The sequence below is a fragment of the Cladosporium halotolerans genome, assembly GCF_011745625.1.
Source record: "Cladosporium halotolerans strain TM138-S3 chromosome Unknown Sca9, whole genome shotgun sequence".
NCBI classification, from domain to species: Eukaryota; Fungi; Ascomycota; class Dothideomycetes; order Cladosporiales; family Cladosporiaceae; genus Cladosporium; species Cladosporium halotolerans.
Window position 1 is genome coordinate 145703 of NW_027191460.1, and position 27394 is coordinate 173096.

A 27394-nucleotide genomic window follows, 5' to 3' on the forward strand; every position below is an offset into this window, starting at 1 on the left:
AATGGGGTATCTAAAATACAAGACAACACAGCAGCAACTTTTCTCCCTCCCTCAATTCCCCCCTTAACGCACTCAATCATCCAAACACTGGCAGTCCCCCGCCTCCCCCACGACCCCCAACATCCCCGCCATCATCGACGGACACCTGTCCGCCATCCTCCTCCCGCCCGGACACCTCAGCACCGCGCCCCAAAGCCTCTCAAGATCATACCCCCACGCGGGGTTCTCCTCGCCCGTGCCCTCGAACCGCTCCCTCAGCCCCTCGTACACCGTCTTCTCGTTCGAGCGGATGCGCCGAGCGGAGGCGACGAACTGCCCGCGGTATGTCGGGACGAGGTCCGCGCATTCGGCGCCGGAGTTGGCGGCGCTGAAGACGGTGGCTAGAGCCGTGGTGTTGGGCTGCCAGGGCGAGTGGTCGCGGCAGGTGGCGCAGGAGGCGCAGAGCGTCTCGGTGTGCCAGAGGGAGAGGAAGGCGGTGCGCGGGTGGAAGTATTGCGTCAGCCGCGGGCGCATGTAGTGCGGGTCGTGCATGTCGGCTTGCAGGAAGAGGGTGTGGTCTGCTAGGCCTTGCACGTCGTCGTCGTCGTCGTCGTCGTCGTAGGAGGAGGAGGTAAGGGAGGAGTTGTAGTTGGCGAGGATGTGGTGGAGGAAGGTCTCGCCTTCGCGGCCGAGGTTGGGGAGGGCGTGGATTTCGACGGTTGTGGTGTTGGGGAGGGCGAAGGAGAGGTTTGTTTGGAGTTCCGGGAGGGGGTAGGCGGGCGCTTTGGCGTAGAGGAGGACGCGGCGGGAGAGCGGGGCGATGTTGGGGAGTTGCAGGAAGGAGGTGAGGGTTGTGGCGAGCTTGGGGATTGATTCGTCGTGGTAGGAGACGACGATGTCGAAGGTTCCTGTGGGGGTTCGTTGGGGTTCGTTGGGGTGGGGCAGGATGTCGTGGTTGTGGAAGGCGAGGGCGTTGCGGAGGGCGCCGAAGAAGACGCAGGCCCAGCCGATGGCGGCGACGATGAGTAAGGTGGCTCTCAGAACATGCCAGGCGGAGAACTTTCCGGTGCATCGGGTGCCCTTGTGCAGCCTGGAGTCGGCCGAAATCGACTCCTCTTCGAGAAGGCCAACGCCGTTGCCAAACCGCGGTTCCTGAAATCCGAGAACTCTCCGCCACGTCGGCATGTATGAGGTCCGCAGGTAGTCATCGAGGGAATCAACGTCGTCGGCGTACGTGCTCGCCATACTGCCGATCAGGAACGCGGCGATGAAAGCAGCAATCTGCCATCCTGAAATGACTACACCTCGCCCAGCGACAGCATACCCGATCAAAACCAAGCCAGGCAGAGCCGGCGTATCCACGGGGATTGGTTCGCTGTCCGACCCTTCGATGGCCGGCTGGGACCGGTAGAACAAAGACGCGCTGTTCGCCAACGCGATACCGCCAACGATAGCATTGATCGGTAGCAGAACAGGCGCCATAGTCACATCGAATCCCATCGCACGAGGCCTCTCCGAGAACAGAGCGGCGCCGATCAATGGCAATACGGCCGCCACAAGCGTCCAGAGGTCTCCACCGTCCTCGTCAAGATCGTCCAGCGACTCCGGCGAATCCGTCCGTTTCGACTGAACATTGCAAAAGTGCGCACCAATGTGAGAACCAAGCGCCAACAGCGCGATGCCAAAACCAGGAGGCGTCACACGGTAGTCGTGGAGCAGAACGGTAAACACGAAAAGCGCGAGGCACGTCACGCGCGCAGCCGTGAATCGATCAGGCTGCGTCCAGAATGCATAGACCGAAGAAGCGCACGCCGGTGCCAAAGGCAGAACCAATGCTTCACACAACACGCTTGGGAGGTGGAAGAAGGCCTGGTATGCGGCAAAGAGCGATGTGATCGCCAAGGCGGTGCTCGCGAAGCTCCAGAGGTGTGGAGAAGCCGGAGATTTCAGGCGTCGGCAGCCGTTTCTGATCGTTTCGAACAAGTCCCTCCAGCCGTGGTCGCGTGCTCGTATTTGCAGCCGTATAGCAATCGCAACGAGGATTTGTGGAATGAGCAGATGGTATGGGAAGTGCTGGTGCTTGTCGTGGATGAGGTAGTGTGTCGTTACAATCGTTGCGGGTGCAGTCAGAAGCCAGACGGTAGGAGACCAGTTGGCGGAGGAGGCATTGATGTCCTGGCCCAGCTTCACCGAAGAGCTTTTCCAGAGCATGTTTGCCCCATGCATTCGTTCAAAGGGAGTGTTGGAAGAGCGTGTTCATTCCAATGGCCAGCAGCAGAGTGAACACGAAGGCCTGGCAAGCGAAGGGTGATTCCGTGTATATTAGGCGTCTTGGGGCATGGGAAAGGCGGGCATCGATTGACCTTGGCAGAAAGGAAAGGTGGGACGGGACGATGAAGAGGAATTAGGTAAGGCAAGGAAGCAGGCAGCAGAACGAGAAACGAGACGAGACGAGACGAGTGGACGGCAACACGAGAAGGAAGGGCGGCGGCGGCGCGCAGGCGACAGGCCGTCGCGCATGCAATCGATCGCAATCATCGCACAGGCGTAGGGAGGCTATACTGCGCACGAAGGAAGTAGCAGGCCCCCGTCGTCATGGCGCTGCGACCACGCGATGGCGCGTACCGCCCTGAACACCAGGGATCAGCACGCAGCCGCGCCGAAGGGACGAGGTGACAGGTTGCCGGTAGAATCTCGCCCGCCTGCGCCTGCGTTGACACCAGCCCGTGACACGCCTCCGCCTCAACACTACTGCGCCGCCATTCCTCTGCTGCGGAGACCCAACAGCAGACCATTACTGTATGTACATGCCATGGGCCAGCAGCAGCAAAGCGCCGCAGCACGCCCGCCGCCCACCCACCACCGCCCTCCTGCGCAGCAGCCAACACGCCAATATGCCTCTCCGGCACTTGCTCCGTACTGGGCGAGAATGGGCCTGCGGTGCGGGTGGTTCGCGGCGGCGACGAGCAGACCCCAGCGCCAAAAGCCTCCAGTCTGTGCAACGCGCGGCCGCCAGGGGCGCCGCAACGACGATTGGCGGGGAATACGTAAGGTGGCAGAGCGTTACGGTGTCACTGTGTAGATTCGCTCAGAGCCTCACGCGACAGGGACGACGGGACGACGACGACGACGCGGCGGTCCACGCCACAGCTCACGTGTCGGGGCGATCGCCGCATCGACGCCGGGAGTTCGTTTGTCGACGTCGGTCCCGAACTCTGTCGTCGTGGTTGTCGGTCTTGGTGATGACGATGTGGGAGGGCGGATTGACTTCACCATCTCCCTCTCTCCATATGGTGAAAAACCCTCTTTCCAACTCTCTAACCGACCAGAAACCCTGAGCACGCTACCCACGCGCGAAACCTGAAAGCCGCTGTAACAGCCAACCCACGGGCCGCTCACGGCAAAGCACGAACAGCACCGCAACAATTTCTCCCTCCACTCTCCCAACCAGCCGCGAACCGCTCATCAACCGCCCCCGACGTCCAACGCCCGGACTCCACAACCCTCTCTCTCTCACCCCTCACCGGTCGCAGTCTGCAACGCCCTGGTCTCAAGCCGAAGCAGCACAGCGCTAAAAGCCAACTTCGCCGTGTCTTAGCGTACACGTCGTCTTCTAGCTCCTCCGTCCAAAATCAAGGCGAGCGGCCCGCCGTCGGCTCAAAGTCTCCCTCTAGCTCTCTGCGGCGTGGTGGCACGGCATCCACTTTCCCACACGGCGCAGCCGCTAATTAAAGGGCCGGGCGGCTTACCTTAGTTTAAGGCGCTTATGGTTTTACAGCAGGAAGCGTGACGATGACCCGCCTGCAGCAGTACTATCACGTATGTACAGTACACACCCGAAGGAGCTCGCTTATGCGCCCGCAGGCGATCCCTTCAGCCGCACGAGAATCCTCCGGCACATCTCATCCGCCCCGTCGGCCTCGCATGTTGATTTGCCTGCTGTATCTGCGTGTGCCTGAGTGATTGCCGTCTCGAAAAAATAGACGTCCATCAAAACCCCCGAACAGCTTCAGCGTCAGCTTTGCTAGCTGGCGGAAAGTCCGAATCGCACAAGCGAGCTCCGTGGCCTTCTCATCTCAATCCGAGTTATCCGATCTAGCTCGGACAGAGGAAGGGGAACCGAAATACAAGCGAATTGCTGCGCCTTGCGGATCGCTCGCCTGATCCGCTGCCAGAGCCGGACTGTGGTTTGGGAATACGAGAAGCTTGAGAGCATAGCCGCGGCTGGCCGCGTTGCTTGATCGTTTAATGGCCGGGTGCGTGGGCTGCAGGAATACATAAAGTGGTTGCCTAAGGTGGGTGCGCGGGTATTTGGGTTTGCGTAGGGCTATGATCCTTCGGGGGAAGTGCATGCGATGGGAAAAGGTAAGTGGGTGCCTGGCGTGGCGTGGGTTTGTTGAACCTTGAGATTGTCGATGCCTAGGTAGCCGCTGTCTGCGACAGGAGGATACCTGCTACGATGGCATGAGAAGGGACAATTGATGATAGAGAAGTGAGGTTCAAAATGCAAAGCTTAGTCATCTGGTTACTGTATTACTACAAGCGCCGTACTTTCGGCTAGTCTGCTGCTTGGACGAGCTTGTCCTTGCTTGCTCGCCCTTCCCGAATGCGAACGCGAACAAGACCCACCCATCCGCCAGATGATTTTTGTGGCAAGTGAACATTCCGCTCCGTGATGCAATGCAAAAAGCCAGGAATATCAGACACACCTCATCCGCGCATACAAAACAAACAAACAAAACAGGAAACCAAAAGAAAAAAATCAATCAATAATTCTTCAATCGTTCAATCCCCACTCTCTACCTGGCGCCAGGCAGACTGAATCCAAAGCCAGGCACAGCCGGCGGCGTAGCGACAGCGACAGGCTCCGGCCTGACGACCTGCTGATACCCGCCAGGCGGCATGCCAGCGTACCCTCCACCAACATCGTCTCTGTTGTGGTGGTGAAAGCGTCCGCCTCTCCTGTTCTTCCCGCCATGGTGGCCGTGACCATGGCCGCCGTCGTGCTTGTTCTGGTGCTTGCCACCGCCGCCGCCGCCGCCGCCGCCGTGCTGGGCGCCGTCGGGCCCGACGCGCTTGCTCATGGCCTTGGAGCTGACGCCGGCGCCGATCTCGATGTCCGGCTCCTCGATCGTCATGCCGGACTCGAGCGGGCGACCGCCGGTGCCACCGTACTCGGCCGTAAGCATCCACTTCATGTCGGCCTCGGTCAGGCGCGAGATGGGGATGACGGATTCGCCCTTGGTGTAGTCGAAGCACTCGCGAGGGCCGAAGCCGACGCCCCATTTCGTCTGGCGCGCGACGGCCATGGTCTCGCGGTCACTGGCGTTCTGCAGCGCTTCGACGCCGGCTTTGGCGTTCAAAGTGTACTCGCGGGTGGTCATCTTGACAAAGGCGTGGCGCTTCTCGCGGTTGGGGATACACGAGGCGACTTCGCCGAAGCGGGAGAAGAGCTCGGAAATTTCTTGTTGGGAGCCGTTTGCGCCGCCGACGAACAGAGTGCGAGAGAGGACGCGAATGTGATTAGGTGGAAGGGTGTCGTCGGTCATGATGTTCTTCGGTCCGTGTGACGCGCCGTTCGGCATGTTGCCACCATTGTTGCGCATGGGTGAGCGCTGCCTGTACCTGCCCTTATCGCGGCCTCCGCGTCCATTGCGCTGATCCTGCTGGTCAGGACCTTCGTATGCACCGTAGCTGGGGCTTCCTCTTCCACCAGCACGACGTTCCCTGTCCGGGCTTCTGCTCCGGTCTCTGCCATTGTTGTATCCATCGTATCCTCCAGCCTGTTGTTGTAGTGGTTGCTGTTGTCCCGGCGGCGGAGCCTGCGTTTCGGCCTGATCGCTGAAAGCCTGCAGAATAGGTCCCCAGTGCTCCATAGGCAGCCCGCCTTTCTGCAAATCTTGCAACAGGTTCAACGCTTGCATGAGCCTGGGCTGATCATCGACGATGTGCTGAGGTAGAATGTTACGCAGCGGTGCGAGAGGGTCAGCTTGCGCGAGCGCCGGCGCAGGCTGCGGCGGAGGTGGAGCTTGAGCAAATGTCTGAGGGATCGAGGGAGGCTGCTGCGGTGGGAATGCAGGAAAGTTGGGAGGCGGTTGGAATCCTGCCAAGTTGAAGGGTGGAGGCTGTGATGCTGGCGGTTGCGGGAAACCGGCGGGCGCTTGAGGAGGGAAAGCTGGAGGAAATCCATTACCGAACATCGCTGCCAGCTGAGACGGGAGCTGAGCAGCAGGGTTGACGGGCGGTGGGGGTGGTGGCTGCTGGGCCACCGGCTGCGGCGGTGTAGCCTTGGGCGCAGAGTTGGCGAGAGCGGCAAGAATGCTGTTGACGTCTTGAGGCGGTGCAGCAGGTGCTTGGTGTGCTTGAGCTTGAGGAGGCGCCTGTTGAGCATGTGCGGATGCTTGCTGGGCATTACCTGCATTCTGCGTGTTTAGCGGCTCGCCTTGCCTGGACAGAACGCCCTGATCATACAGTCGCTGCGGAGGATAGCCAACAGGAGTGTGAAGAGGTCGTGTAGGAATGGGAGCCCTGAACGTCTTGCCGCTAGACTGCTTACCCTGGTTCTGCGCCGCGTGGGCACCGCTACCGTTGATGTTGGAGACAGGCTGGGGCTCGCTGAGCTTCTGCCTGAAGTCCTCGAGCAAGTTGGCAGGGAAGGTGTTGGCACGCTCCCAGATCGTGATCATGTTCTCAAACTTGGCCTTCTGATCGGCGGGGATGACCTTGGCAATATCGTCCATCAGAGCGGGCATGAGCTCTGTGATGCGCTTTACGGCGGCTGGGTACGTGCCGGGTTCTCCTCTGCCTTCGATCTGGAGGTCCTGCCCGGCGTTCTTCGCGAAATCGATCCACTTGCGAACGACACTGTCTATAACATACAGCGCACCAAGTTTGTGAGTCGCCGGCGCCTTCTTAAGCGCGCGGTACATGCACTGAGCGATATGTTGCTCGGCCTGGACATTGGCCGCGCTGAGTTCGGTGATGGCGTTGATCTTATTCCTACTAGCGCCCGGTGGCTTCAGTTGATTGAGGGATGCCAGCATGGGCTCCAAATCACTGAGAGATGGCGCAGCCATGATCGCGAAGCGTTCAGCCTGCGTATGTCCGGAAGCCTACTGTACGTAACTGCTACTGCGCCGGGGATAGGCAAGTCTACACTCCGGTGGTGACTTAAAGAGACCAGTGACTACTGACTACAGTCGGCCTGCAAGATCAGTAACAGATGTCAGGTTATGATGTTCACGCTAAGGATTTGTGAACAGTGTGCGGACAAAAGTCCCTATGCCAAGCGCTTCTGGATGTGTCGCGGGTTGGGTGATATGTTGCTGACGCAGAGAATATTCTAGATGTGCCTGCTTGTCTGCGAGGCGGGTTTCGGTCGGTGATGATGATCGCGTAGTCGAGGAGAGCGAGCCGCTAGTTTGATGTTGCTAGAGCAGCGGTGGTGCGGTTGTGGTGATGAAGGGAACGGCCAGCGCGCGCACAGGCGGGCGGTCAGACCTGCTTAAATAAGCTGTGAGAGGCGGATAGCGTCGGCTCTTCACTATCGGAAGTCAAGAGCTATCACGCGCCCACAGTGAATGCGATCGCCGTGAAAGCAGGTGAAAGATGATGCTGATGATGGAGGAAGGAAGTCGTCGGGTAGCAGGGCTCGGGCTAAAGGAGTCGCTGGTCTGGCGGTGTTTGCGAGAGCGCGCACACACAGAAGCTTGGCTGATGCCAAAGAGGATCAATCAGTAAGCTGGCTGATCCAAGGCTGAAGGTGACGGTAGAAGCACGTAATACGCGAGTGTGCTGGGTGTGAGGGGATGAGCTAGGTGTCGTGAAGGTCTCGCGCGAAGGGAGAAGTGGAAGTCGCACGGGGTTGTTGCACAGATTCTGCGGCGGCTGCGATCACGTGATGTCAGCGGACCTCGGTGCGGTGGTCTCGGCGAGGATGATTGAATTCACTTCCGGTACGAGCAGAGTTCCGGCTGTATCCGTGGAAACCACGAGGCGGGATCTGTGCGGCTCAGCTGCCGCAAAAAACAACGGGCACCGGCAGCGTGAGATAATGTGATAACGTAGGGTACGGTGCATGCGACTAAGCGTGAGAATACCGGAGTCCGGGTCGCCAACACCATGCGCGACGGCCGGAATAGCAGCGCTGGACGGGTGCTATTGTGAGAGCGGCATGGAATCGTGCGCGCAGGATATTTCTTGTTTCTTGGTGAAACACAACAGCGGCTGGGGTGTGAGATAGATGCCTGCGTCTGTACCGTTCCTTACCTCAGGCCCTACACGGATATTTTTGTGAACACGGGCGACAGCTCGACAGACCGGCCATACAGTACACTACACGCCCGCACACCCACACACATACATGCCGGAGCCCTCGGCCTGCCAACACCATTCACTCCCTGCCTCTGCCCATGTCTGCCAATGGCGTGACGCTGCCGAGACACCCCCCGGCCTCGCCATGTCCGTCGTCCGCCGCAGCTGCTGCCGCGCCCGTCGCCCGTCCCACCAGAATTCTGGCGTAGCGCGCCCGACGCCCGCTGGGAGCTGTTGAAGTGACGTCCTGGCCAGTGCTCACCTCCGAGCCCACCTTCCCGCTGCCCTCCCGACCAGCTGTTTGGAGCTCTGTGCCATTTTTCGCCGGATCACCACCGCTCACCCGCATCCACTCCCGCATTCCTCTCTTCGTCCCGAGGCCTCCTTGGACTTTATCTCACCCACCTCGCTCCTCCCATCTTCCATATACCCCCCCCACACATCATCCACAATGGCCGTCTCCAGCATGTCCAAGACTGCGCTCCGCCGCGCCATGGCCGGCAACACCGTCTCCCAGAAGGTTGCCTTCAATGCCACCAGGACCTACGCCAGCAAGACCGCCGTAAGTCCCGCCTTCATCCGTCGCGGAGCTTCATCATCTCTGGCGGCATCGTCTACAGCTTCAGAGCATCCTCACTGACGCGCGCTCCCTCCCACAGTCCCTCAAGGAGACCTTCGCCGCCGGCCTGCCCGAGAAGATCGAGCAGATCAAGACCCTGAAGAAGGAGCACGGTAACAAGGTCATTGGCGAGGTCACCCTCGACCAGGTCTACGGTGGTGCCCGTGGCATCAAGTCCCTCGTCTGGGAGGGCTCCGTCCTCGACTCTGAGGAGGGTATCCGCTTCCGCGGCAAGACCATTCCCGAGTGCCAGGAGGTCCTCCCCAAGGCCCCCGGCGGCAACGAGCCCCTCCCCGAGGGTCTCTTCTGGCTCCTCCTCACCGGCGAGGTCCCCTCCGAGCAGCAGGTCCGCGACCTCTCCGCCGAGTGGGCCGCCCGCAGCGAGCTCCCCTCCTTCGTCACCGAGCTCATCGACCGCTGCCCCAGCGACCTCCACCCCATGGCTCAGTTCTCTCTCGCCGTCACCGCGCTTGAGCACGAGTCCAACTTCTCCAAGGCCTACGCCAAGGGCATGAAGAAGACCGAGTACTGGGAGCACACCTTCGAGGACTCGATGGACCTCATCGGCAAGCTCCCCAACATCGCCGCCCGCATCTACCGCAACGTCTACAAGGACGGCAAGGTTGCGCCCACCCAGAAGGACCAGGACTACTCCTACAACCTGGCCAACCAGCTCGGCTTCGCCGAGAACAAGGACTTCGTTGAGCTCATGCGTCTCTACCTGACCATCCACACCGACCACGAGGGTGGCAACGTCTCCGCCCACACCACCCACCTGGTCGGCTCTGCCCTCAGCTCTGCCTACCTCTCCCTCGCCGCTGGCCTCAACGGTCTTGCCGGTCCCCTCCACGGTCTCGCCAACCAGGAGGTGCTCAAGTGGCTCACCGAGATGAAGTCCACCGTCGGCTCCGACCTCTCCGACGAGAACATCACCAAGTACCTCTGGGACACCCTCAAGTCTGGCCGCGTCGTCCCCGGCTACGGCCACGCCGTCCTCCGCAAGACCGACCCGCGCTACGTCAGCCAGCGCGAGTTCGCGCTCAAGCACCTGCCCGACGACCCCATGTTCAAGCTCGTCTCGCAGGTCTACAAGATCGCCCCCGGCGTCCTCACCGAGCACGGCAAGACCAAGAACCCCTTCCCCAACGTCGACGCCCACTCCGGTGTGCTCCTGCAGTACTACGGCCTCACCGAGCAGAACTTCTACACCGTTCTCTTCGGTGTCAGCAGAGCGCTCGGTGTGCTTCCCCAGCTCATCATCGACCGTGCCGTCGGTGCCCCGATCGAGCGCCCCAAGTCCTTCTCCACCGAGGCCTGGGCCAAGCTCGTCGGTGCTAAGCTTTGAATTCCACACAAGCTGCCCCTCCCGCGAGCAGCACCCGTTGTGAAGAGCAACAATGTCGCGCGCGCACTCGATCTCCTCGGCGGAGACGGCGGGGGAACGGTGGGCGTGCACAACCATCATGTGAAAAGATAGATATTTTTGCGGACCTTTTTTTCCAGCCTTGAAGTCAGAGGGCGCTTGCCGGGAAAGTCAACGATACCTGTATTGTGTTCTCATTGGGGAGCGCTGGCTCTGTATGTTCGAGGAGAGGAAAGGAGATTGGCAGGACTGTCATTCTGTGTACTTTATGTAGCGAAACTCCGATACTTTTTTTTAACCCTATGATGTGCATCCAAGCTCTCCACTCGGAATCCTAGATTACAAGCATCGTCAGAACTCGTTAGCAGAAGCCAAAGTCGTTTCTGTTTGCACATCACCGCTGAAGAATCCCCACATGGCAAGCTACGGACGAGCCCATGGACGGCGAGCGGTGGCCTCTGCGGTACTCGGGGCCGTTAGCGTGCGGCAAACAATTCTCCGAGCAACCATGGCACGGAAGATCACCAGCCGCGGTGTTTGCGCATGGGCGGGCGCGGGCAGCGATCATCGCGCACGACAGGCCTTCGGAGGTCCGATGGGGGCGGTCGCAGGTGCGTTGAGCGGCTGGCCAGAGGTTGCGCCGAGAGAATGGGACGACGGGATGCCCTGCGCCGGGCCTGGGGCTGCGCGTGGGAGCCTCAACCACGCCGACGCTGCTGCTGCTGCCGCTGCTGACGGTTGACGGTTGACCACCGTGGCACCGCCTGCGCCGCGCCTGTGCTTCGCGCGCCTCTATATACACTTCCGCCTGCACATCCTCTTATTACTCTCACGCACCTCATCACCTGACCTCACCTACACCCGCGCCGCTCCTCCTCCTCCTCCTCTTCCTCCCTGTGCTGCTCTCCACCCCATCACCGCCCGCCAACCGCCGTCGCACGCTTTCAATAGCCGACGCCCAGCACAGCAACCCCAGCTCCAGCCCGAGACCCCTAAATCACCCGCGTAGCTCGGCCGCCATCGCTGCTGCGCTCCCGAGCAACAACACCGCCATATACACCGCGCCTCTCCCTCCACCAGGCACCGAAGCCGCCCTACCGCCTCGGTCCGGCCTCACTCCCTCGCGCGCAGCCAGCAGCACCGCCTCCGCCATGTCTTCCACCGTCACCGGCGTCCCTACCGTGGCCGCCCCGGCCAAGCTGGAGAAGAAGCCCGTCAAGTTCAGCAACCTGCTGCTCGGCGCCGGCCTCAACCTGTTCGAGGTCACCACCCTCGGCCAGCCGCTCGAGGTCATGAAGACCACCATGGCCGCCAACAGGCAGGACGGCATGGGTGGTGCCCTCGCCAGGATCTGGAACCGCGGCGGCGCTCTCGGTTGTAAGTAGATGGCAGCTGGAGCTACAGCTCCAATCGCGAGCTTTATCGCCAACCCACCTCACAAGACACCCTTCGCTAACAGCAACCAGTCTACCAAGGCCTCATCCCCTGGGCCTGGATCGAAGCCTCCACCAAGGGCGCCGTCCTCCTCTTCGTCGCCTCCGAGGCCGAGTACTACGCCAAGAGCTTCGGCGCGAACAACTTCGGCGGCGGCATCATCGGCGGCATGACGGGCGGCCTGGCGCAGGCCTACGCGACCATGGGCTTCTGCACGTGCATGAAGACGGTCGAGATGACCAAGCACCGCGCCGTCGAGGCCGGCGGCAAGGCCCCCGGCACCATGGCCACCTTCATGGACATCTACCGCCGCGAGGGCATCCGCGGCATCAACAAGGGCGTCAACGCCGTCGCCGTCAGACAGGTCACCAACTGGGGCAGCAGGTTCGGTCTCAGCCGTGTCGCGTACGTTCATCCCACTTCCCCGCCCAGCGCTATCCATTCACTGACACCCCTCCCAGCGAATCCGGCATCCGCAAAGTAACCGGCAAAGAAGACCCGAGCATCAAGCTCGGCGTGCCGGAGAAGATCCTTGCCTCGGCGCTCGGCGGCGGCCTGTCGGCCTGGAACCAGCCGATCGAGGTCGTGCGCGTCGAGATGCAGAGCAAGAAGGACGACCCCAACCGGCCCAAGAAGATGACCGTCGGCAACACCTTCCGCTACATCTACGGGCAGAGCGGCGTGCGCGGCCTCTACCGCGGCGTCATGCCGCGCATCGGCCTCGGCGTCTGGCAGACGGTGTGCATGGTCGCGCTCGGCGACGTGGCCAAGGAGGCGGTGGAGAAGATCACGGGCGAGGCGCCGACGGCGAAGCACTAAGCTCTAGGAATATCGCTTGCTGGTTTTGAGGCGTTTTGCTTTGATGAGATGAGATGTTCGGCTGCGAAGAGCTGGGTCTTTGACATCGTTTTCAGACGGGATTCATGTGTGTGTGTGAGGATTTCAGAGCGCTTCTTCTTTCTTGCGCTTGTCGGTTGATGAAGGGCATTCGGGTCTGTTTACTGGAGGGCATTTGAGTTTGCGGCCTTGGGACACGAGCATTTGATAGACTATACCGGAGCGCAGAAAAGCATGGCTTGCTTGCTTGCTTGCATGTATGCGCTAGACGAAACAATGCAAAAGTTGCTGCTCAACGCATTATCTCAGTCCACCTCATCTTCCGGGAGAGGACATTCGTTCTCCTCCCACTTCTGTCTGCTTCACGGCGTCCAGGTGGCGCAAGGTAGCTTTATTGTTGCAAGGAGACCGGCGCTGAACCTACCCAAGGCGCTTTCAGGTATGGCACGCCTTCACTCCTCGCCATCGCCGCCCAACAAGAAAGAACCTCTCCACGACGCAGTCAGTCACCCGCAAAATCTTCTACCTCCTATCCTCCTCCCCAAACTTATGCGTCCAGAACCCGCGGAAATGCTTCCCCTCGCCCGCCTCGTTGATCTAGACGATACGCTGCGTCAGCAAAACACCCCCTTCCCAAACCGGACAAAGAAAAAAAAAAGAACAGAAAGGGACCACAAGAAAAGAACTCACCATCCCCACCTCCCTCGGCGTAAGCTTAAACGTCATCGCCCGCAAGTAATCGCTCAGCCTCTGCTCCTTCGCGCTCGTCGTGACCGCCACGACGTCCTGCTCCACGCACCACCGCAGACAAATTTCGCCGGGACTGACGGCGTACTTCTTCGCCAGCGCGCCGAGGACCTCGTCCACGGGGCCCGGCGAGGCTTTCGTCACGGGCGTCAGGGGCGCGTAGGCGGAGGTCGCGATGTTCTGCGCCGCAAGAGCGTGTCAGTCGGGGGGTCTTTTGGGGGGGAGGGGCAGGGCAGGGGAGGCAAACGTACGTGCTCCCTGTGGTACTTGAGCAGCTCCTTGTGCTGCAGGTAGGGGTGGAACTCGATCTGGTTGATGGCGGGCGGGACGCGGGCGGTTTCGAGGAGCCAGGCGAGCTGCTCGGGCAGGTAGTTTGAGACGCCGATGGAGCGCGCGAGGCCCGAGGCTTGCAGGGACTCCATTTGGGCCCATTTGGCTTGGTGGGTGGCTTTGTTGTCGGAGAAGAAGGGGGCGTGGATTAGGTAGCTTTTTTGGGGGAGGCGAGGCGTTAGCTGGTTTGTGGAGGGGAGGAGGGGGGTTGGGACGGGACGTACAGGTCTACGTAGCTGACGCCGAGCTTCTTGAGGCTGGTCTCGAGCGCGGAGGGGATGTCTTCGATGTTGGGCAGGACTTTGGTGACGACGTAGAGCTTCTCGCGCGCGACGCCGGAGTTCTTGATGGCCGTCCCGAGCTCGGTCTCGGTCTTGTAGACTTCGGCGCCGTCGAGGTGGTGGTAGCCGAGTCCGATGGCCATCTGGGCGCTGGAGATGCAGGCTTCGTCCAGCTGCGATTCGTCGCCGGTTTTGTACCAGGCTGTGCCGGTGCCGTAGGCGAGCTGGATGGGTGTTAGTTTGGTTGGGGGAACTGGGGGATGGGAGGGGAAGGAGAGGGACCATGGGAATGCTGTTGCCGTCGTTGAGTTTGAGGTTTGGGATGGGGGTGTGGATGTTGGCCATTGTTGCGGTGGTGGGGCTCTGCTGAGGGTGGATTTCTGGGTCGAGTTGTAAAGAGGGGTGTAGAGTTTATACAGATGCTCTCAATCGGCCAATGGGTCAAGGAGAATGTGCTGGTTTCCTCAGATGTGGTCGAAGCCTCGAACACCACGCGGATGATGTTGCTTTTGGGCATGACGAAAGTGGGGGTTTGCTGATCAATGGTGGTGGGGCTGACGGCTGTTGCGGCGAAAGAGCCGGGTTTGCTAGGGGCATGCAGGGACGGCTTCGCGACGTCTTTCATAATGGACGTTAGAAGAATTGAACATTGAAGGGTGCAGGTCGAGAGATTATGTAAAGTCCAATTGTATGGCTGCTGACGGGATATTCCATCTCGCGGGTGTGCGTGACACGACGACAGATGCACTGTGTGAGATCGGATTACCCAGACAAAAGTGATCGTGTCATTGTAAAAGAGGGACTTCACAACTAAAAAATGTTGACAACAGAGTCATTCTATTACACGTCGGTGTATTCACTATAATTACATCCCTCATCACCAACCCCTAAACCCTCCCCACGTCATCAACAACCCTACTTAGGCGGGCTCTTTTTGTAAGCAGGCTGCTTCGGGCCATAGTGCTTGTAGCCCGGGCGGCCCTTGTACTTATCGTTGCCCTTGCCCTTACCGTGGCCGCCCTTGCCACCGTGACCCTTACCGGTCTCCTCCTTTTCGCCGTCAGCCGACGCGCGGCTGAGACCCAGGCACTCGGCCATGTGGTAGAAGACGTCGATGTTGTCGTAAACACCGCCAAACAGCTCCTGGCAGGGACCCTGGGCGAAGACCGGGACGTCGGTCAGCGAGTGAACGCCGGACGAGGAGTCGGTCGGCAGGGTGCCGTTGACGATGAAGCCGTTGGGGTTGTCCTCCGGGTTGACGAAGTAGTCGTCCTCGTCGAAGCCCGTGACGTTGGTAACGGGCGAGCGCGGGCCGTCGCGGTGCACGCGGTAGTTCTCGCGGACGTCGGGGTGGGCGCCGAAGCCTTGGGCGAGGGTGTAGCGCGGGTCCCAGTTGGCGGGGAAGAAGGAGTCGGCGTAGCGCAGGTTGCCGCCGCGCGTGTATTGGCTCTCGCCGGACTGCTCGTAGATGCCGACGGCGCGGCGCTTGGAGCGGTCGTCGGTCTGCGCGTCGGCGTACTGGGTGTCGTAGCTGCCGAAGACGTCGAAGCCGTGGCCGTGGTCGGCAGTGACCACCACGAGGGTGTTCTCGAGTTCGCCGAGCTCCTTGAGGTGCTCGAGGGAGGCCTTGATGGTGTCGTCGAGCTCGAGGAGTTCGCCGAGGGCGCGGTCGTAGTCGAGGGCGTGCATCTGCTTGTCGATGGAGGCGGCCTCGGACATGAGGAACCAGCCCTTGTCGCCGTCAGCCTTGGCGCGGGTGTCGAGGATGTCGATGGCCTTGAGGGTCATCTCCTTCAGGCCGGGCTGGTCGAGACCGTCGCTACCGCGGCAGTCGGGGGAGTTCTCGGTGCCGACGAGGTTGTCGGTGTAGACGTTCCTGTCGAGCCACTTCTCCATGTTGCTGGTGGAGAAGATGCCAAGGTGGCGGTCAGAGGCAGAGGACTCCTGGAGCTCAGTGTTGTTGGACACCAAAGTGTAACCTTCCTCGCTGAAGACGTTGTAGTAGTTCAGGTTCTGGTAGGTCTCGCCGCCATCCTCAGGGTCGCAGAAGTTCTCAGCACCACCTGTTGTGAATTAGCGTGGGGTTTCCTAAAATTCATGATGATCTGATCTTACCGCCGAAGATGACGTCGTAGCCGGGCCACTCGGTCCAGGTGTAGTTGACGATACCGTGGATGAAGGAGTCGATGACCGCGCCGTAGTCGCCACGGTCACGAGTGTGGGCGGTGAAAGCACCAGGCGTGGCATCGGCGATGAAGGCAGTCGAGACAATACCGACCTTGCCACCGAGGAGACGCACGAACATCTCGAGGATGGACTCGAATTTGGGGTCATCGAAGGAATCCTCGGAAGAGTCGGCGTAGACACCGAGGGCGTTGACACTGGACTTGTGACCAGAGTACAGAGCAGTTGCAGAGTTGGCGGAGTCAGTGATGTACGAGTCAATGGAGTGGGTCATCTGGTGGCCGAGCTACAATTGGTTGTCAGAGGCATTCTTGATCAAGACTTTTTATCTTGCTGTGCTTACCACAGGGAACTTGTCCATGGCCATCTTCGACAGATAACGACCGTTCTTGGTCTCGTGGGCGATCAGGCGGGCAGCGGTGATCATGTTGGTGGTCATGCCGTCACCGATGTACAGAAGAACGTTCTTGGTCTTACGGACCTCGGACAGTTCCTTGACGGTCCAGTAGGCGGTGGTGTTGGTGCCGTTGTAGCTGAGGACGGCCTCGTACTCACCGGGCTCGAAGAGAGCAACACGGCGGTAGGCCTTGGAGGCGACGTTGACGAGGGAAGGAGTGTCGGCATCCTCGGCGAACAGGTCCTCGTACCTGAGAGATGAAGTCAGTTGCTTGCTCGGGTGAGGTCAACGCCAATCGATTGAACGAACCAGGTGAAGTTCCACGTCTCAAGCTCGGGCTCCTCGACGTCGAAGAACTCGGCAACCGGAACGGCCTCTTCGCCGACCTTGCCGACGGTCAGAGAGAAGTCCTCATCGGGGACACCTTTAAGCTTAAATTAGCCGCCGCTCTCAGCTCAGCAGTGGTCGACGATAGCTGTCTGGAGCTACGGAAGCAGCTCCAGCGCCCATCGATTGGGGTTACACGCACCGTCAGTCGCCTCGGATCCGTTGACCGGGGCGTGGATCTCCAGACGGATGTCGAAGTACTGGCCGGCCAGGAAGTCCTGCGCGTCAGGCGGCAGAATGCATCCCAGAGTCGGGCAGGTACCGAGACGCTGGAAGGTCTGGGCGGAGACAACAGCGGCAAGGCTAGCAGCGAGAGCTGCAGAAGACAGTCTGAAGGCCACCATGATTGCTTCCTATTGGGGGGAGACGAGTGGCACAGGGTGTAGCACCTTGATGAAGAAATGGACGAAACTGGAAGCTGTACGGCTCTTTATAGACTCAAGATCAGCCCTCAGCTCGCCGGGTCGAGCTGCAAGGCACCGGGCGAGGTCCAGCAGGTTGGCCACGGCGATCGCACCCAATGCCCGTGGTCGCGGCGTGCAAAACAATACAACGGCGCAGCCACATCGTCAACCCGGCGGGACAAGCTTCTTGCAAAGCAATGAGAGGCTTGGCCTGCAGAACCGCGTGCGAGGCTGCGGGCATCGGATGGGCTGCTTCGTGAGCGACCTACCGCTTTGGGGGGCAGAGCCACCGTCTAGCCATAGTCTAAGGATGAGCAGCTTCTTGGGCGCGATGCCAGCCAAGACGCCAGCCAGGCCCTGCAGTCCCGCGAAGCATCGCAACCCTGAAGGCCTGAGGCCGCCACCGGCGGGGCGACACCCACGTGCCGGCGCAGGCGCAAGCCATTGGGGAGCTGCCGCAGGGATCGCCCCGCCGTGCTCGCCTGTACGCCGGGGGACAGCGGCTGCGCGCATCATCTCGCTTCTGACTCTCCAAGCCGTCTTTTATACTCCGCCCGCGGAATATGGTGAGAATGTCACTGACCAAAGCACCATCTCCGACTCGCCTTCCACCACGTGCGTTTGGCCGATCGATCTGCGCCTGGGCATGCTTTCGCTTTCTGTCGTCCAACGTGCGAGAGTGTTGGCAATAACTCATGCCAAATAACGCCGCTGACGGGAAGCTGGAAGTCTGCATGCAGTGACCGTCTTCTTGGCCCACTCCTGTGAAGCCAGCTGCCACGCATCCAGGTCTCTTGTCGGCTGGTCGCGTCTGCGTCTGCCCTTTCGACGACCAGCATGTGAGGCTGCGACGGCCATGCATCAATATGCCCTGACTGTCATTTAAGATTTGATTGCAGGTGCCGGCAGTGCTTCACCTCAGAGCATGCCGGCAATCTCCACTTGTGATCCGCGCTCCAGCGTCTGTGAAGGCGATCTCCAGACGATCCACCCGTCGGCGGTTGAACGACTGGGGACTGTCAGCTGCGGGCGAGGTGCGAGAATTGCATGAGACACACGGACAATCAAATAGCATTCACATGTCAAGTGAATGCTCCTCGAAAGCAGCATGGCTAATCGCATCAATCAAGCCGTGATTTTTACCCTGTAGACCTGCCTTCGTCATCCTTACAGCGGGGCAGCCATTCCCCAAGAGGCCCTTCAAGCCGCCGCTATCGAACTTTTCTCGCCTACATCGGCGGAAATCATCCCGACCCTGCTCGCGTGCACACAACTGCTGTTCTTCAGCAATACTTCTCTTGCTTAGCCACACATATCCTGCAAAGACTTGGCACCCTCGTATCCCTACCGCCCAACATGTCGGGACCCGTCAAGCGCACCGCGACCGCGACCGCCGACGCCGACGCCGCGAAACCCAACAACCCGCTGCAATCCAACTTCAACGCCGACGACTCCTCGAGCATCGACGAAGACGAGCGCTACCTGGTAAGATGAGTCGGGAGCTAGGGCGCACGAGCGCACCAGACAACAAAGATACCAAGCACATCGGCAATCCCACCTTCGGCGCATATCAGTGAGTACGAGATGGCATCAAGTGTAAAAACCAAAAACGTATAAGTCATGGCACGCGGGTGCCCGCAGACACACTCCGTTGCGAGCGCTTCCTTGCGACCCTGTCCCTTCGACGGACAGAGGCAAGGGGGCAAGCCGGGGGAACATGCTGCGGGCTGAGATCAAACCGCTTTTATGTTGAACTTGAACGCATTCGTATGCGCGGAAGGAGATGCTATGACTGATATCTAGAGCGATGCTCCTTATCCTCCCCTCTGTTTGAGACGGTAGATGCTAACGCCTAGAAGCGCGCCCTCGGATACAAGCAGGTATGTTGTGGCACTTCTTGACGTATCCGAGTAGATCGCTAACCAATGCCAGTCGCTGCACCGCCAATGGAAGTTCTTTGAGAGCTTTGCCGCAAGCTTCGGTTTGTCTCGACCAGTCATAGCATAAGACAGCTTACTGACTCTGATAGCCGCCCTCTACTCTGTCGGTGGTATTCGTACGACCTTCACCATCGGTGTACAAGCAGGAGGACCTGCCGCTTACTGGTAATTCACCAGCCACACGATGCTGCGACAAAGGCATACTAACAGTCACAGGTCGAGCTATGTCGTCACCTGTGTTTTTGTCATGATCACCGCAGCCGTGCTTGCAGAGATCTGTTCTGCACTCCCTGCAGCTGGCTCCATCTACTTCTGGGCTGCCGAAGCTGGTGGCACAAAGTACGGCAGGCTGTTCGGCTTCATCGTCGCGTGGTGGGCCACGACCGCTTGGACAACCTTCGTCGCCAGCTTGTCCCAAGCCACTGCCAACTTCCTGCTCTCCGAAATCAGTGTCTTCAGACTCGCATTCTCCACGGACGTCAATGACATCCACTTCCGTGCCGTCCAATGGATCGTCTCGGAGGTCATCCTCTTCCTGGGTATCGGAATGAACTACTTCGACCCCAAGATCTACCGCTGGATCTTCCGCATCGCGACCTACCTGATCCTCCTCGACTTCGCGCTGAACATCATCTGGCTCCCCATCGGCGTCTCCAAGACCTACGGCTTCCAGACCGCCGAGTACGTCTTCACGCAAACCTACAATGAAACCGGCGCCCCTCCCGTCTGGAACTGGATGCTCTCCTACTACGTCACAGCCGGCATCCTCGTCGGCTTCGAAGCCTCCGGCCACATCTCGGAGGAGACGCAAAACGCCCAGACGACCGCCGCGCGCGGCATCTTCTGGTCCGCCGGCGCCTCCGCCCTCATCGGCTTCCCCGTCGTCATCCTCTTCCTCTTCTGCCTGCCCGACCTCAGCGTCCTCGACGCCCTCTACGAAGCCGGCACGCCCCAGCCCTTCCTGCACATCTACGATATGGCCCTCGGCCGCGGCGGCCACGTCTTCATGAACGTCATCTGCATCCTCGGCCTGCTCTTCAACCTCACCATCGCCGGCGTCGCTTCCAGCCGCCTCATCTGGGCCGTCGCCCGCGACGGCGTCCTGCCCTTCAGCGGCTGGATCAGCCAGGTGTCGGGCAAAAAGGAGCCCCGCAACGCCATCATCGTCATGCACGCCTTTAGCGCCCTCCTCCTCTGCACCATCCTCGCGTCGCCCGTCGCCTTCCCCTCCCTCGTCTCCGCCGCCGGCGTCCCGACCATCACCTCCTACGCCCTCATCGCTTTCGCCCGCTGCTTCATCACGCCGCACGAGTTCAAGCACGCCGCGTGGTCGCTGGGCCGGTGGTCCCGCCCGCTGGCGTTTGTCACTTTCGTCTGGAATGCGTTTTTGGCCGCCGTGCTGTTCAGCCCGCTGTACTTCCCCGTCACGGCCGAGGGCTTCAATTACTCGCCGGTGATTTTTGGCGCCGTCACGATTTTTGCCCTCGTCACGTGGTGGGTTACGCCCGAGGAGAAGTGGTTGCCGAACGCGCGGTTGGGGAAGGTGCATACGCTTGATGAGGGGTTTGTGCCTAGGGAGAGGAACGAGGCGTCGTAGTGGGAGGGTTGTGGCGTGGTGGTGGTGGTGGAGGTGGTGGTGGTGGTGAGTCTGAGCTGAGCTGAGGTTGGTTGGCGTGGTGACGTCGTCGTCATCACGTGCTCGCAAAAGAACAGAAAAAAAAAAAAAAACACAAAAACACCAGCAGGGTTCGAACCCCCAACAGCCCGAGCAAAAGAACCACCCCGCCTCGCTCGGGGGGTGTCAAGAAAACCGCTCTCTCACAGCAAGTTTTACTTTTGGTGGGGCGCGCCAGCCGAACAGTCCTCGGTACCTGGCGAGCGGGCCTGTACTGCATACCGTGACCCGGTCCCGCGCGGCGTACCACTGCGCCACGCAGGACTGAACGCCTGCTCGTGTGCTGGTTGTGTCATTTGGGGTTGCGCGTGTTTATATAGGTGAAGCGGGGGACGTGGGGGGAGTGAGGTGAGGTTAGGTTAGGATAGGTGGCATAGGGGTGGGGTTGGCTAGATGTTGTACAGTACACGTATAGATGCATTTTCTTATTGTCATCCGCTGTTTGCTGCTCTAGGGAGTGTTTGCAGTTGCCGTTAGGGGGTGCTGGTATAGGGTGTGAAAGTGAGGTGAAGTGAAGTGGCGGAAGTCACGTGACAGGGGGTATCACTTGTGGGCTTGCTACGTGAGGGAGACGCGCGACGGTTCCTACGAGTCATGTGACAAACCGCGTAACGTGTCGGCGATTTGAGGAGCACAAGTGATGCGTGGCTAGAATATTGACGTGTGTCACATGATCATAGAGTGAAAACGCGAATGTGCGCGGAAGTCTTGCTAAGGTGAAAGGGGAGCACGTGAGTTTGTACGTCTGTATGCCATGAATTCTCTCGTTAGAAACACCAACCATTCCGTACAGACTTTTCTTGTGCCGCTTTCGACGATGCTGGGAATCGTGTCAAAGCGCTGCAAACGTATCGGTATTAACAAAAACGCCATGGGGGTATCTATGCTTATGCCGCTGGTGTGGCCGAATGCTGCCAAATAGCAAAACGCGACAAGGAAAGAAGAGTGGAGAGAGTACAACAGGCCGAGCAAGGGGACTCTCCCATGCAGAAAAAGAAAGGAAGAAGCAAAAGAAAACATCCACGCCACCCAGTTCTTGACGTCTAACCCCCTGTGCTCCCCGGTCTTGGACGTCAGAATCTTCCGGCCACATATCTAACAGCTCAGCGTGGTGTCCTGGCAAGCTCGCCCACGACTCGTTTCAGAGCCTTGAACTGGCCGTCCATCTCCATGATCGTGTCGGTTTGCATAGCAACCGCGCCGTCATACTCAGTCTTAGCCTTTTCGAGTTCGCTGTCGAGATGCTGTTTGAGGTTCGCTTGGATCGCAGTTTCCATCCCCATGCGAAGTTGCTCGAGGTTGTTGTCGAATGCGTCGACGAAGCCCTTGAGTTCCGCGATCTGCTTGTTTGAAGAGGTCTTATCCTGGAGCTGCTGTTCACCAGCCTTCGCCTGTTCCGCACGCAGCGCGGCCTGGGCATGCTCCAAGGCTTGAACCCTGCTGTTCAGCGAACGCACTGCGGCTTCAAAGTCTTTCGCCGCGGGGTACATTTTGCTCATCTGGTCGACCATGGCTTTGACGACTTCTTCGGTGGTCAGGTTGTCAAAGCGTTGTCTCAGTTGCTGGATGTGACCGATGATGCCGTTGATCTGGTTTTGGAGTATCAGAAGCTCTTGGGATGAAGGCCCTGGGGGACCATTGTTTGCTGTGTTGAGAGGGCTGCCATTTGCTGGCGAACTGATTCCGTTTGTTTGCACAGACTGCATGGGCATGTTCGATCTCGGATTGTGGCTGGTCGATGTTTGCGGAGGCAGCGATCGGGTCTGCCATGCGCCAGCTGGTGGCGAAACTGCATGGCTGGTCGAAGCAGACTTTTCCAGAGCCTGGACTGTCGAAGACAAGCTCGCGAAATTTGACTGCAGACCCTCCAGTGTTTTTGCCAGTGAGCCTACCTGTGCACTTACCCACGATTGCAAGTCCCTAAGGTCCTTCGCAGCCTCTTCCTTATTGGCAAGCCCTCCGATTTTCTTGGCCAGGGAGTCCAGCTCTTCTTTCTTGACAATGGTTGTGTTCGCCGAGTCTGCCCAAGATTGCAGATCTGTAGTTTTCTTTCGCAGCTGGTCCAGTTCTTTACTGCAGTCGAGCTCTTCAACTTTCTTATCGAGCTTCGTTTGAAGTTCGCCCGCGGCTTTCATGAACTCCCCCGACAGCACCTGGTCCCTCTGGTCTGAATCTGCTTCAATATCGGCTTTGAGGTTTTCAATCGAGTCATTGAACAAAGTCTCTGTGATGAACTTGGAATGAAAGTCGCTCCGGGCATCAGCAGATCTGCTGTCTTTCATCTGCTGGATGTCTGCTTGAATGTCCATGATGGATTTTTCAAGCTGTACGGCACCGGCAACAGCAGGTTGGGTCGTATTGACATCTGTAATCGTCTGGAGTTTTCTGGTGATCAGCTCTTGACTTTCCAGGCGCTTCGAAAGGGATCCTTTATGGTCTCCTGAAGCCTCGTTCTGGACCTTATAGAGGTCTATACGACAGCTGTCGACCTGGTCACTAATGACATCAACGCATCCCCTGAGGTCGGAGATGTCTGCGGTGATAGAATCAAAGTTCTGGGCGATGTTGGCTTTTTCGGTGACCTGAAGTGTTTTGAGCTTCGAAACATCCGCCTTGGTCACGCTGAGGTCACGCGCGTGACCCTCGATCTTGACGTGATCATCTTGGGTAAGCTTTGCTAAAGCCTCAAGTTTCTCAATTCGAGGCTGGAGCTTCCTTTCCACATGCTCAGTTGAGGTTTGTTCCGCGCGCGTTAACTGCTCCTTCAAAGCCGTCGTATCGGATTTTGTCGATTGCTGCATGGAAGATATCTGCGCCTTCCGCGTCGCACAATCCTCTCTGATTTCTCTCAGAGCAGTTTGAAGCTCTACGATGGTGGCTTGCTGCTTATCAAAGCGAGCCATCAGGCCGCTGTGATTGGTCTGCAGTGCATCGAACTCGTCACGTGACACGCTGTCTGGGTGAGCATCAGTGCTTATAGTCAAGTTTACTATTGCCTGGCACAGAGCCTGAGTAATCCCAGACTGCGCGTTCTCTTTATCCTTCAGTTCACCCGCGAGGCTGGCAACCTTCTCCTCGGCTTCATCCCTTGCCTTACTGACCCGTTTTCGAATGTCGGGGAATCTGTCGAAGTTGCTGTTCATGTTTTTGAACTCAATTTCTGCAGTTTCAGACTGCTCCTTTGCCAGGTTGCGAGATACATGGAGGGCTGCTTCAGCAGTAAGCTGGGAGACCATGCTTTTCACAGCATCTAGTAAAGAGTTCGCCAGAGACTCTTCTACACGCGCCTCCTGCGGGGCTTGCATGATGGCGGTCTGGACATTCGCTTGGTGAGGTTGAGGTGTTGATCGAGAACTTGCGACATCTTGGTAAATACTCCCGTCGGTGCTGCCTGGAGAGCGAATGGTTAGAGTGGTCCTCCTACGAGGGTCTGCATTTGAATTGACAATGTTGGCATTTCCAATCGAGGCTTTTCGCTGATCGTCAATGCCGTTCGCCGCTGGTGAGCCTTTCGAGACCTTCCTCTGGGCATTCGACCCCTCTGGGGAACGGCTTTGTTTTCTTTTCGCAGGGTTCATCTTAGAGCTTGGAGGACGTTAGTCTTGCCATCTATTATGTTTGAATTCTCGACGTCTTCCATGACTACGAGTTTGTGTTGTTGCCAAGGCCAGGGAAGAGCAAAAGCTGACTGACGCTCTCAACAGCTGTCGTCATTCACTTCAAATGCACCTTCGCTTACTTGGGCAAATTAAGCGATAGCTGCTCATTGTGCTCATTGCGAAGCTGACATTTTGTGAAGTGACTTACCTTGAATTCCAGTCGAGGTTTGGGTTTTCAAAGGAAGTGAGTGAATGCGAATGATCAAGCCACTCGCTGTGTGGTGCGCCCGTCGAGCGTGCATTTACTTCGTTTTCTTGATATTTCTGCCAGCCGACGACAGGCCTTTCAAACGAAATTGGTGGCTGGAATGAATTACTCGAATGGAGTTCGTAATCTGGTCGATAGGACTGATATCCTGACACGTGAGGATGTCCTGGTGTCAGGTTGGCTCGTGGGCGAAACCTTTTGCCACCTGTTCGATGCTTTTTAGTCATTGCTCGTGAAAATCTCTCAGTCTTAGTGTGTCATGTGCGAGCGTAGAGCAGTGCAAAATATCATGTGAAAGACGCGTGCCTCAAGACTGCCGTCACTGAATGCAAGATATTGATCATCTTGAGTACTGACCCTGAATTGAGGTATTGGCGAAGGCGGCTGTTGCTCTCTCGCGTTTGGCTCATGCACAGTCGTCCTGCATGAGCTGCTGCCTACGATCTCGTTTGTGGTCTGAGTGTGGCTGCATCAGACGGCTATTCGCACCTACCCAGCCGGTCAAACGATGAATCGGAATGTTTGTGGCAGGTGAGAGACACGGGTGAAGTTGACCTAATAAATACTTCGCTCGCTTTGGCTTAGCGTGTCGCGTCCTAATCCTTAGCGTGCCATAATATACACCGTGCTCGCAACTAGACATGCGCCAGGCTTCGCGAGAAACGAGCCGCGACAGCAAGCCAGAGCAGTGCCATTAGAGCAGCGACTTCACTTCATACCACAAATCACGCGCGGCTCTCTGCATCTTCGCAGTTGCATTCATCACTTGTTTGCGACAGTATTGCAGTGAAATCCAAGCATTAAAGAGCTGCAACCCAGATCCTCATTCTCCTGTTGCGCGCGGCGCATCGCAGACACCATGGCTGCAGTAAGTCAAGCTCGCAAGTATTCTGATACCACAGGCTAACAAACCAGCCCATCTCTACCATCTCCGACTCGAAAGAGCGCCAAGGGCTCAACCTCATCGCGGCGCATTCACACATTCGCGGCCTCGGCGTGACACCCGATACTCTGGAACCGAAACCTAGCGCAGATGGCCTCGTCGGACAGCAGAAGGCGCGCAAGGCTGCCAGCGTCATCCTTCAGATGGTCAAGGAAGGCAAGATCGCAGGCCGCGCAGTTCTCATCTCTGGACCTCCTAGCACGGGCAAGACCGCTCTCGCGATGGGAATGAGCAAGGGACTCGGCGAGGACGTGCCGTTCACGATGCTGGCTTCATCTGAGATCTTCAGCTTGGAGATGAGCAAGACGGAGGCGTTGGAGCAGGCATTTAGGAAGAGCATTGGTGTGCGTATCAAGGAGGAGAGTGAGGTGATTGAGGGCGAGGTTGTGGAGATCCAGATCGACAGGTCGGTTACCGGCGACAACAAGACGGGCAAGCTCACAATCAAGACGACCGACATGGAGACTCTGTACGATATGGGCACCAAGATGATCGACAGCATGACCAAAGAGAAGGTCATGGCCGGTGATATCATTAGCATTGACAAGGCGAGCGGACGGATAACGAAACTCGGTCGATCATACGCGAGATCGCGCGATTACGATGCTCTGGGTCCGGATACGCGATATGTGCAGTGCCCTGAGGGCGAGCTTCAGGTCCGCAGGGAGACTGTCCACACTGTTTCGCTGCACGAGATCGACGTGATCAACTCCAGGACACAGGGATTCCTTGCGCTTTTCTCCGGCGACACCGGTGAAATCAGGAGCGAGGTTCGCACACAGATCAACACGAAGGTCGCCGAGTGGAAGGAGGAGGGCAAGGCCGAGATCGTCCCCGGTGTCCTGTTCATTGACGAGGTCCACATGCTCGACATCGAGTGCTTCAGCTTCATCAACCGCGCATTGGAAGATGAGCTCGCTCCCATCGTCATCATGGCCTCGAACCGGGGCTCGACCACCATCCGAGGAACCAACTACCGCTCGCCTCACGGTCTGCCCTTGGACTTCCTCGACCGCGTAGTCATCATCTCAACCCAGACTTACGCCGCCGAAGAGATCAAGGAGATCCTTTCTATCCGCGCACAAGAGGAGGAAATCGACATCTCAGCAGACGCTCTCGCGCTCCTCACAAAGATTGGCTCCGAGACTGGCCTGAGGTATGCCGGCAACCTGCTCACGACCGCACACCTTCTCGCGAAGAAGCGCAGCCCCAGGGGCGCCGACGCAAGCCGACCCATCGAAGTCGGTGACGTCGAGAGGACCTTCCGCCTGTTCTACGACCCTGGCCGTAGTGTCAAGTTCGTGCAGGAGTATGAGAAGAGATTTATCGGCGAAGATGGCGTTGTTTCACTCAGCAACGGGACGAACGGCGTCAGCCAGGGTGATGCCATGGAGGTGTCTTAGAGGTAAGCTCTATGCACTATGGGCAGGCAGACACACCTGCAGGTATAGCAAGGCGCTCGGCGTTCATGTATGAGCTGAAAGGGTCGATTACGGGTAGAGCAGGCGGATTTAAAACAGTTTAGCACCGTGTACCATCACCAATACCAAGAACATTCGAAGGATCAGTTTCACAATCAGGCAACATGCAAATTCACATCAGTCTCTTGGACAGAAGGAGCTCCCACTAACGTGTGAGATTCGCAAGCCGTTGATTCGTACCTGCATGCATCATAATATCTATCTCAGGATTAT

At 58.5% G+C, this 27394-nt stretch overlaps 9 protein-coding genes across 9 annotated transcripts; 4 read left to right on the plus strand and 5 right to left on the minus strand.

Annotated features, from left to right (window-relative positions):
- Positions 1–72: 72 nt before the first annotated feature.
- On the minus strand, positions 73–2205 carry WHR41_03492 (uncharacterized protein; the record flags this gene model as incomplete). Its single annotated transcript, XM_069372098.1, has 1 exon — positions 73–2205. One exon carries the CDS (start codon positions 2203–2205, stop codon positions 73–75), a length of 2133 nt encoding a protein of 710 aa, XP_069230854.1.
- A 2573-nt stretch (positions 2206–4778) lies between these two features.
- WHR41_03493 (uncharacterized protein) lies at positions 4779–7055 on the minus strand (the record flags this gene model as incomplete). The annotated part of the gene is made up of 1 exon (XM_069372099.1): positions 4779–7055. The coding sequence occupies one exon, from the start codon at positions 7053–7055 to the stop codon at positions 4779–4781; it is 2277 nt and encodes a 758-aa protein (XP_069230855.1).
- A 1688-nt stretch (positions 7056–8743) lies between these two features.
- citA (Citrate synthase, mitochondrial) lies at positions 8744–10256 on the plus strand (the record flags this gene model as incomplete). Its single annotated transcript, XM_069372100.1, has 2 exons — positions 8744–8854; positions 8952–10256. The coding sequence occupies 2 exons, from the start codon at positions 8744–8746 to the stop codon at positions 10254–10256; spliced, it is 1416 nt and encodes a 471-aa protein (XP_069230856.1).
- Positions 10257–11024: 768 nt separating this feature from the next.
- Positions 11025–12845, plus strand: YHM2 (Citrate/oxoglutarate carrier protein). Its single transcript, XM_069372101.1, has 3 exons — positions 11025–11651; positions 11741–12113; positions 12170–12845. Exons 1-3 carry the CDS (start codon positions 11426–11428, stop codon positions 12525–12527), a joined length of 957 nt encoding a protein of 318 aa, XP_069230857.1. The 5' UTR covers positions 11025–11425; the 3' UTR covers positions 12528–12845.
- Positions 12769–14398, minus strand: WHR41_03496 (uncharacterized protein). The gene is made up of 5 exons (XM_069372102.1): positions 14186–14398; positions 13847–14127; positions 13544–13778; positions 13236–13472; positions 12769–13142 (listed from the first exon to the last, which is right to left on the minus strand). The coding sequence occupies exons 1-5, from the start codon at positions 14246–14248 to the stop codon at positions 13068–13070; spliced, it is 891 nt and encodes a 296-aa protein (XP_069230858.1). The 5' UTR covers positions 14249–14398; the 3' UTR covers positions 12769–13067.
- Positions 14399–14721: 323 nt separating this feature from the next.
- WHR41_03497 (uncharacterized protein) lies at positions 14722–17539 on the minus strand. The gene is made up of 5 exons (XM_069372103.1): positions 17014–17539; positions 16794–16908; positions 16431–16734; positions 16019–16373; positions 14722–15966 (listed from the first exon to the last, which is right to left on the minus strand). The coding sequence occupies exons 1-5, from the start codon at positions 17213–17215 to the stop codon at positions 14819–14821; spliced, it is 2124 nt and encodes a 707-aa protein (XP_069230859.1). The 5' UTR covers positions 17216–17539; the 3' UTR covers positions 14722–14818.
- A 907-nt stretch (positions 17540–18446) lies between these two features.
- WHR41_03498 (uncharacterized protein) lies at positions 18447–20965 on the plus strand. The gene is made up of 5 exons (XM_069372104.1): positions 18447–18760; positions 19135–19155; positions 19208–19256; positions 19305–19380; positions 19432–20965. Exons 1-5 carry the CDS (start codon positions 18632–18634, stop codon positions 20810–20812), a joined length of 1656 nt encoding a protein of 551 aa, XP_069230850.1. The 5' UTR covers positions 18447–18631; the 3' UTR covers positions 20813–20965.
- A 1028-nt stretch (positions 20966–21993) lies between these two features.
- On the minus strand, positions 21994–24468 carry WHR41_03499 (uncharacterized protein; the record flags this gene model as incomplete). Its single annotated transcript, XM_069372105.1, has 1 exon — positions 21994–24468. The coding sequence occupies one exon, from the start codon at positions 24466–24468 to the stop codon at positions 21994–21996; it is 2475 nt and encodes an 824-aa protein (XP_069230851.1).
- A 971-nt stretch (positions 24469–25439) lies between these two features.
- Positions 25440–27316, plus strand: rvb2 (RuvB-like helicase 2). The gene is made up of 2 exons (XM_069372106.1): positions 25440–25625; positions 25673–27316. The coding sequence occupies exons 1-2, from the start codon at positions 25617–25619 to the stop codon at positions 27101–27103; spliced, it is 1440 nt and encodes a 479-aa protein (XP_069230805.1). The 5' UTR covers positions 25440–25616; the 3' UTR covers positions 27104–27316.
- The last annotated feature ends 78 nt before the right edge of the window (positions 27317–27394 follow it).

Bases quoted from the DNA above. Each gene is read 5' to 3' on its own strand.
- WHR41_03497 (XM_069372103.1), bottom strand. From the start codon at position 17,215: ATGGTGGCCTTCAGACTGTCTTCTGCAGCTCTCGCTGCTAGCCTTGCC. The intron at 16,909-17,013 runs GTGCGTGTAACC...TTAAGCTTAAAG, and splicing joins CGGATCCGAGGCGACTGACG to GTGTCCCCGATGAGGACTTC. The intron at 16,735-16,793 runs GTTCGTTCAATC...TTCATCTCTCAG, and splicing joins GAGACGTGGAACTTCACCTG to GTACGAGGACCTGTTCGCCG.
- YHM2 (XM_069372101.1), top strand. From the start codon at position 11,426: ATGTCTTCCACCGTCACCGGCGTCCCTACCGTGGCCGCCCCGGCCAAG. The intron at 11,652-11,740 runs GTAAGTAGATGG...AACAGCAACCAG, and splicing joins CCGCGGCGGCGCTCTCGGTT to TCTACCAAGGCCTCATCCCC. The intron at 12,114-12,169 runs GTACGTTCATCC...CACCCCTCCCAG, and splicing joins TTCGGTCTCAGCCGTGTCGC to CGAATCCGGCATCCGCAAAG.
- WHR41_03496 (XM_069372102.1), bottom strand. From the start codon at position 14,248: ATGGCCAACATCCACACCCCCATCCCAAACCTCAAACTCAACGACGGC. The intron at 14,128-14,185 runs GTCCCTCTCCTT...ACACCCATCCAG, and splicing joins ACGGCAACAGCATTCCCATG to CTCGCCTACGGCACCGGCAC. The intron at 13,779-13,846 runs GTACGTCCCGTC...CCCCCAAAAAAG, and splicing joins GGCGTCAGCTACGTAGACCT to CTACCTAATCCACGCCCCCT.
- WHR41_03498 (XM_069372104.1), top strand. From the start codon at position 18,632: ATGTCGGGACCCGTCAAGCGCACCGCGACCGCGACCGCCGACGCCGAC. The intron at 18,761-19,134 runs GTAAGATGAGTC...AACGCCTAGAAG, and splicing joins ACGAAGACGAGCGCTACCTG to CGCGCCCTCGGATACAAGCA. The intron at 19,381-19,431 runs GTAATTCACCAG...TAACAGTCACAG, and splicing joins GGAGGACCTGCCGCTTACTG to GTCGAGCTATGTCGTCACCT.